At 45.0% G+C, this 7,389-nt stretch overlaps 1 protein-coding gene across 1 annotated transcript; it reads right to left on the bottom strand.

Moving 5' to 3' along the window:
- Positions 1 to 3,223: 3,223 nt before the first annotated feature.
- LOC131207837 (uncharacterized) lies at positions 3,224 to 5,309 on the bottom strand. Its single transcript, XM_058200467.1, has 3 exons — positions 4,752 to 5,309; positions 4,599 to 4,683; positions 3,224 to 4,521 (listed from the first exon to the last, which is right to left on the bottom strand). The coding sequence occupies exons 1-3, from the start codon at positions 5,307 to 5,309 to the stop codon at positions 3,224 to 3,226; spliced, it is 1,941 nt and encodes a 646-aa protein (XP_058056450.1).
- Between the last annotated feature and the right edge of the window lie 2,080 nt (positions 5,310 to 7,389).

Below are 7,389 nucleotides of genomic sequence, written 5' to 3'. Positions count from 1 at the left end.
GAGGATATTTACGGTGAGAATGTTGATAATGAGCAGTAGAATCCGGAGTGGTTGGCTTTAATTGCAAACAAATGGCAACAGGTCATCGTTAATAATGGACGATATAGAAATTGTAGAAATTACTGCAGATACTTCTCAATACGACATAGTATCAGCAAGTTTAAAAAGGGAGTTTCCTTTAGGTTACGAATTTGTAAAAGAGTATAGAAAATTGGTTAAAAACCACCAAAAAGATGGCAGTGCAATATTTGCATTGCGAAAGTCACAAACGAAAAAGGCACACCCAACTAACTGATTAGGTTAGATTATATTCTGACTATAGCATTCCATTAGTTTCAAGAGTTTTTTCAAACTTCCAAACAGCTAACGGTACTGTTTATTAATTCAAAACCTCACAGCTTTCGCTATGATCCAAAACAAGTCCAACAATTATTTCTGTGAGCAATAAATAAGATATGTAAAGTAACTACACGACCCAGGGTTCGAATTGGACACCGAACACGAGGCGTCTAATTTAGTCCGCAAAGTTGATTTCAAACCCCAGCATTGGGGTGAGGTTCTCGGATCTACGATAAACAACCAATATTTGCGGTTGGGTGATTGGAAATAAACAATGGTATTTCGGTTTTTCGGGGAGGTGTAAATAAGAAATCCGCCCTTATAAACAACTTCGGCTTCGCCCACCGATCATACTCGAGTAAAACCATTGACCTTTTGCAGACGCAGACGTCGTCGTTGGCAGTTCGCATCGAGAATGAGCTCAGAATAGTCTATTGCTTCTGCGAACTAGTGTGACTGGGGGGCTGAAAGGGATAGCCTATGGATGCACCACAGATGCACCGATATGCGCATCGGACAATGCACCGCAGACGTCGTCATCGTCCGTCCGTCGAGATGTCCGTTTCTCGCGGGTTCTAATCGGATGATATAATTATTGTTGTTTGTTTGTTTGACCATCACTTACACCGTCGGCCGACCGAGTGTTGTGTGTTGTTTGTCTGAACCGAGTCAAGCGGTTCGCTCTGCTGGTGGTGGTGTTATGTAGCGAGACGATGACAATGATGATGGCGATGACGATGACGAATACCACTTTTTCTATTTTTTGCTGTTTATCAGTACGTCGTGGCTGGGACTCCGATGTCTCCATTCCGTTGTTTACGCTGACCGCGCGGCCGGCTGTCAGGCGATACTCTCGCCTGAAGGGGGCACGGCTTATTTACAAGTCGACTTAGATTATTAATTCCTTCATGAGCCTACCAGAGTGGCTTGGCAAGGAAATTGAAAAAAGGCGATCGTGATACGTGACTGTGACGGATCGGCGGAAGGCAGCGGCTCGTTCGGCGTTCGGTAAAGTGTCGAGTACTTTGCATTAACTAGCAGTGTGGCGCCGTTAGGTACGAGCAAAACAGCGAGGGTAGTCAGTGTTATGTTGGAAAAGGGTAAAAAAATAACACATTATTGAGTCACCCGTAAGTGACGCTCCGGCTCCAAACGAGGTACAACGGCTGGTTCCGTTGGTTTGTGCAATGAATAGTTTCATTGTTTTGCCGATCTGCGAGGAAGATATTGTTGTTGGTTGCAAAAAAGTCAGGCAATTTAATCACTAGAACGTCGGAAGATAGCACGTGACTTTGATCTTCATGACGATCCTTCTTCTTTATGTTGTGATTATGAATTATACGAAGTAAATTGATTCAAATTTTTAAAGCAAATTTTATACATCAATTATTGAACGACAATTATAGCGAAGAGTAACAATGAAACATTCCTTAGCATTGCCTATCTATGAGTATTCATTTTTATTTTATGCACGAAATACACGGGGCACTGTCAACAATGCTTGCTATTGGTCACTCGTACCTCAACAGCACTCCACGTAGTAGTGGAGAGTCGCACCATATACGGGTTTAGTGCCGGCGTTTCGCGTGGCGTCTAGACGCGAGCTGTGCTACCAAACCGGCCCCGCGCTCTACTCCTGGCGATCAAGGTCCTTTCCGCCTCCTAATAAAAATCCGAGCACCGCTAACGGTATTTGGCCGGTGTTGGCGATCGTGATCGATCGGCTTGGTGGTGGAAGAAGTGAAAAGGAATTGATTTCCATGAGAATTGTGATATTTCACAATAGAACAAGATTTCGCATACCACGCCGTGGGTCTTTGCGGGTGTTAAACTTGATTTGTGACACGCTCGCATTCACGTTTTGCGATTTTGAATACCAGTTTTATGGGTTTAAAACGAGCTGCGAAACCAGTGGTTTATGATGGATTTCGCTAATCAATGTGCAGTTAATTAATACTTGGTGCGTATAATGCAGTATTTAAAATGCCCACAGTAATGCCTAATCAGTGTCAAAGTGACGATTTATTCTAATCGGGGCATCACATTGGCTTGAAATTTCACTATTTCCTGTCACCGAGTATACCGATTGGAATGGCTTTTCGTAGGTCGAAATGTGACCGCTATGAGCAGCTCAACGTTAGCAAACTGGATGCCTACGCATGGCGTCTTAGCCAATGTTAATTTAGATTCCAGTTCGCGATGCACTTCGCAGAAAGAAATCGAGAAAGGTTTATAACTAACGAGCTGCTTGCTCTCGTTCACGCCCAGGCCTTAGCAGCGACCAACAAAGTGAATTAAATTGTTCCCAAACTTAAACAGCCTTGCAACCAAAAGTATTTTGAGGTCTGTGCAAAGTCGGACTAATTTTTAAATTTAATTTCATTCGTTTTAATTTCATTCTTTTTCTTGTCGCATTGATTTGATCAAAAGGGTTGAAAGCTTTCAAGCACTTCTCGTGTTTCAAAATGTCCGTTGGAAGTTAGCATGAAATATTTCACTATGGTAATATTTCACGGACAGATGGCGCACCGTCAAGGGATTTGAATTTAAATTTGATTCACGTGTAAAATGTAATCCCATATTTATTTTCGGTTGTTGGATTACTTGTAGCGTAAGATATTATTTAGTATACGGTCGTAGCGAATTATCTATTCAAAATTGGTCACAATAACATATCAAAATATATACAACTGTAAAAATAGAGCTACCAACAGCAAATGTAAAGTGTAGTCAATAAATTGGGGTTAGTGTTGTTTTCTAAACAATTTAGACTAATAAACTTTTACTTTTATTGCATCGTGCCAGAAAATATAACCAAATCGGAAGTTGTATGAAGAATCGTTTATTTTTCAACTAGACGCCGTCTAACGGCCAGGCATCAACCTTAATAGAACTCATACGCGGCCAAAGGAAGCTCGGGATGCATCTGCTGTACGGACGCTGCCTGAAATGGTCCCGCGCTGTGCACAGCCTGGGAACCCTTAATGTAACTGCCATTGTACCGATAATTATCGCCTGCACCGTACACCCCGCTGGAATAGTGTACCTCCGGTTGGGGAGCTCTTGGGGACGCCGTTATCGAGGGCATCGTGGCGCCAGTGCCCACATAGCCTCCGCCACTCGCGTAAGGCTGCTCGTAAGTACCGATCACTGGATTCGTGCTGGCGGTACTCGTCGAGACCGTCGCCGTATCTGATTGATAGCCGTAATTGACGCCACTGTTGGACTGCGAATGATCCTGCGGATGGTGCTGAAGATGTTCGTAGCTCGCAGGTTTCGCTGCGACCGAGTCAACCGAGTTCTGGTTGACAATGCTGTGGCTGTTGTTATTGTGAGTGAAGTACGTTCCGCCCGATGCGGCTCTGTAACTGAAGCCAGTCGACTTTTTGTAGTGACTCTGATCACAGTCGTAAGGCCGTGGTCGGGAGTGAGCCCCGAAAGAGGTCTCGTTGAACGATTGTTTCACGCTGGAGGTTACCTCTTTCTTTATGCTCCTTAGCAGGTCTTTCGACGCTCCCTCTTCGCTCGGTAGACCATAGGCGTCGTTGGAGAAGTACTTGCCACTGGCAATCGTCGGACCCAGCTCTGGTCCAGTCGGTCCACTACAGTGTCCGTCGCTGGCCATCAGAGGCGCAGGGGCGCCGTAGGAGCAGGACGATTCGTGGTTGTTATAGCTATCGCTGGCCGTACTACCGAAAATGTAGTCGGTGTTGATTTGGTTGCACTTCTTGTAGATCGCCCCACTGCCCAGGTCGAGTAGCGTCGTCGGAGTGGCTGGCAGGTGGTTAAGTGGTTGAATGGCTGGACCGCTTCCGCTTCCTTGCTGCCGGAGTGGCTGGTCGAGCTGGAAAATCTCTTCCGGATGGAAGCAGTCGTTCACCAGCCCAGTCCGGTTGTGGCAACCACTGTTACCAACCGTCTGGGCGCAGTGGCTCATGGGACTAGTCTCATAGGAGTTGATGCCATTGGCGAAGGACTCGATCGGTGCATCGTACGACGACCATTGAAGTGCACTGGAATGCTGGAGATGATTACTTTGTGGCGCTTGATGGGCAGCCACATCGAAGAACGGGACATTCGGCTCGTTAATCTTGTCCAGCGAGGATGTCGGCGGGATGCTATTGTTTTTCGTTCGGCAAACGCATGGCGTTCGTGTGCAAATTACGCATTTGGAGGTCTCAACTGGAATGAGAAAGTTTTTCAATGATTGGGAGCTGTCTTGGGGTGGAAAATGTATTGCTTTAAATTGTTGGACTTACCGTAACTCGTGTCCGGAATAAGCGGAGGAGGTTGCAGTATCTCTGGTCCTGATGGTGGCTTCGAGGTTGACTTTAAGGACATTAGCTAGGGGAACAAAAACACGAAAACTTACATTCGTGACTTCAACTGTTATCCTTCTCGTCGCTACACACCTTATTGCCAAGGGCGGCATCCCTTAACAGTAGCACTGAAAGCTTCTTGCTTTTAACCTTTCCACTGCTGCCGATTATTTTCCTCGTTTCACTCGATGTCTTCGACTCCGGCTTCGGGTGGTCGTGGCTGCCCTTCGCCTGGAAGAAGATGGCCCGCTCGGTGTGACGCCAGTAATGCGTCACCGGATAGCCACAGTGTCCCCGACAGGCCAGCACCTCCAGACGGCCAGCTTTGCAGTTCCGGTTCGGGCACGCGCGTCCTTGCTGCTTCCGGCGCGCTTTATCACAGATCGCGGGCCGAAGGTGGATCTGGCCCCCGTTCGGCAGTTTGCAGCGGGCCGAGCACACCAGCACTCCGAGACAACTCTTCTTCAGGATGCTCACGTTGTGGTTGTTGGTATTTCGCATCGCCCAGCCGGAGATGTGTTTCCGGGCGTGATCCTCCGTTGGGTGGTACACGTATCGCACGTGGCCGTCGGACCACTCGTTGAACTTATCGTACGTGATGTCCTGCATGAAGGGAATGTGTGCATCATTGATGTCCCATTCGCCGGCCATTTTACTGAGCGGTTGGAAGAAAAAAACAACGCGAAGCAAAGAGAGAATAAGCTTAAAATTTGCTGACCTAAAAATTTATTGTGCAGTGAAAAAAATGTAGCTTTAAATAGAAAGGGTCCCAATTTTATAGACAAGCACCAATAAGTTACGTTGCTTTTCAAAATGAGTTTTAATGAGTTTCGCAGTGAGCCATATCAATCCAATACAGGCGTTTAAGAAACTGAAGTTGAAAGAAAACAGAATCGGTTAAAGACGCATTTCAGACGCGAGTAGATATTATTTATTGTCAATCACATTTGAAATAAAACGATGGGAACGATTGGGAACCAATCGGTGGAGCACTGTTCGATAATTGCATTACGTGTATCCATGATTTAATCAGACACAGCATGTTTTACCAATTAATCTGCGACTTTGTAGTTCGGGTGTTTGGCTGGGGCACATGTTCGATATAATTATCCAATTAAAAGCCAATTCGAAGCGATCTCTAAATAAAATGGCCAGAAACATCGTGCTGATCCGGTCATTTGGTCTTCACGAAACAATGACGTAGCTATGTTTTTTGAGTTGGGAGAATTGCTGTAATTTGAGACTCCGGTTAAACGGTTAAATAATAAAACCAATTGTAAAAATAAACCACTGTTTGCAAATTATTTTAAATGAATAACGATCAATGAAACAAATTCTATAGAGTTTTCAAAATTTCAATAGTTTTGGAATCAATTTGTCTTTACTAAAAATAGCTAGCACGATTATACAGAGTTATTAAGCAACGCGCGTGCTCGAGCCATAGTTCGAATATTGAAAAAGAGAATGAATGTAAAATAATGGATCAACTTTCGGAAGTTAATGATTCAACATCAAATTAACTACAGAAGAATGTTTATGACGACTTTGATAAGGATCAAATGATCTACAGGCAGATAAAATGACGCAACGATGGAGTTATTTATTGTTTTGGAAACATATTGTGTTGTAGATAATTTTTCATATAACCTTTCTTGCAAGATTGTTACAAGAGTTTGTAGCACCGTTCACATCAATGATTAACGAGTCCGTAATCATACTTTTGTACCTATCCATGTAGTAGCTATCCATCTTTCTATTTAGTAATTCCGTTACTAATTTTACACTTCTAGTATTTTCAAGCTACACTTTTTTTAAACATAGGAATCCGTTTTGATTTTATATTTATTATTCTACGCTTGGTCAATCGCGCCTCTCATTATTTCACACGAAAATGAAAACTTACCCGATGTCGACACTTTAGTCTGCTATCCAGAAAGTACAGCTCGTTTAACGTGTTTGGCCAGCATCACATTTCTACCGGTTTGCACACACTTTCGTCCACTCTTGTTAATTCACAAATCAATCTCCATTAATAGGTTCACAATAAACGTGTGGTTTCCATAAAATTCACAAATGTTCGCACTCGCACCAACCAACGGGACACTTTGAAGGAATTTGATTCGAAATGTCTCGCATGCGTATCAGTGAGTCATCGCATGGCGCCGCTAATTTCATTCACGCACCAAAGTAAAGCCGAGTCCAAGCTCACCAAATCATAAAACGGCGTCAAAACGATGCTTTAACTCGGCGGCGACCCTTTGGCGTCCACCGTGACCGCGTGATAATAGTGACCGAGCGCCACACCAAACGCCACGCCATCGACGACGATCGACGCGCTGTATCGACGAACTGAGCCGACAATTGAACCAAATTTGATGAACTGTTTGTTTCTTGTAACGTGCTAGGTCTCTCCAGCACGGCTCGCTCCCTCGCTTTCCTTTTCTAACACTCTGTCGGCGATCTTCCCTCACTGAAATTAATTTTCTCTTCGAAAAGCTCACCACGGTTCTCTCTGTCTGTGTCTCTGTCGCTCCGCGAGGGTGCACCCCCATCGCGTGTCTGCCTGTTTCGCGTGTCGCGAAGGGGAACCGGAATCGACGCCGAACGCGGCCGCCATTGGTAGACGCGGCCACGATCGGTGGCCGCGTAAATTACACAACCCGACCAGACACAAACATCCGAAAGTGCTACCACCATCTTTCGGACGCAACCACCATCGCGTCCACCAGAC

Source organism: Anopheles bellator, chromosome 2, assembly GCF_943735745.2.
Source record: "Anopheles bellator chromosome 2, idAnoBellAS_SP24_06.2, whole genome shotgun sequence".
NCBI classification, from domain to species: Eukaryota; Metazoa; Arthropoda; class Insecta; order Diptera; family Culicidae; genus Anopheles; species Anopheles bellator.
The sequence above is the reverse complement of the archived record's forward strand: the minus strand, read 5'-3'. Positions and strand labels throughout refer to the sequence as shown.

Bases quoted from the DNA above. Each gene is read 5' to 3' on its own strand.
- LOC131207837 (XM_058200467.1), bottom strand. From the start codon at position 5,309: ATGGCCGGCGAATGGGACATCAATGATGCACACATTCCCTTCATGCAG. The intron at 4,684-4,751 runs GTGTGTAGCGAC...TTGTTCCCCTAG, and splicing joins ATGCCGCCCTTGGCAATAAG to CTAATGTCCTTAAAGTCAAC. The intron at 4,522-4,598 runs GTAAGTCCAACA...TTCTCATTCCAG, and splicing joins TATTCCGGACACGAGTTACG to TTGAGACCTCCAAATGCGTA.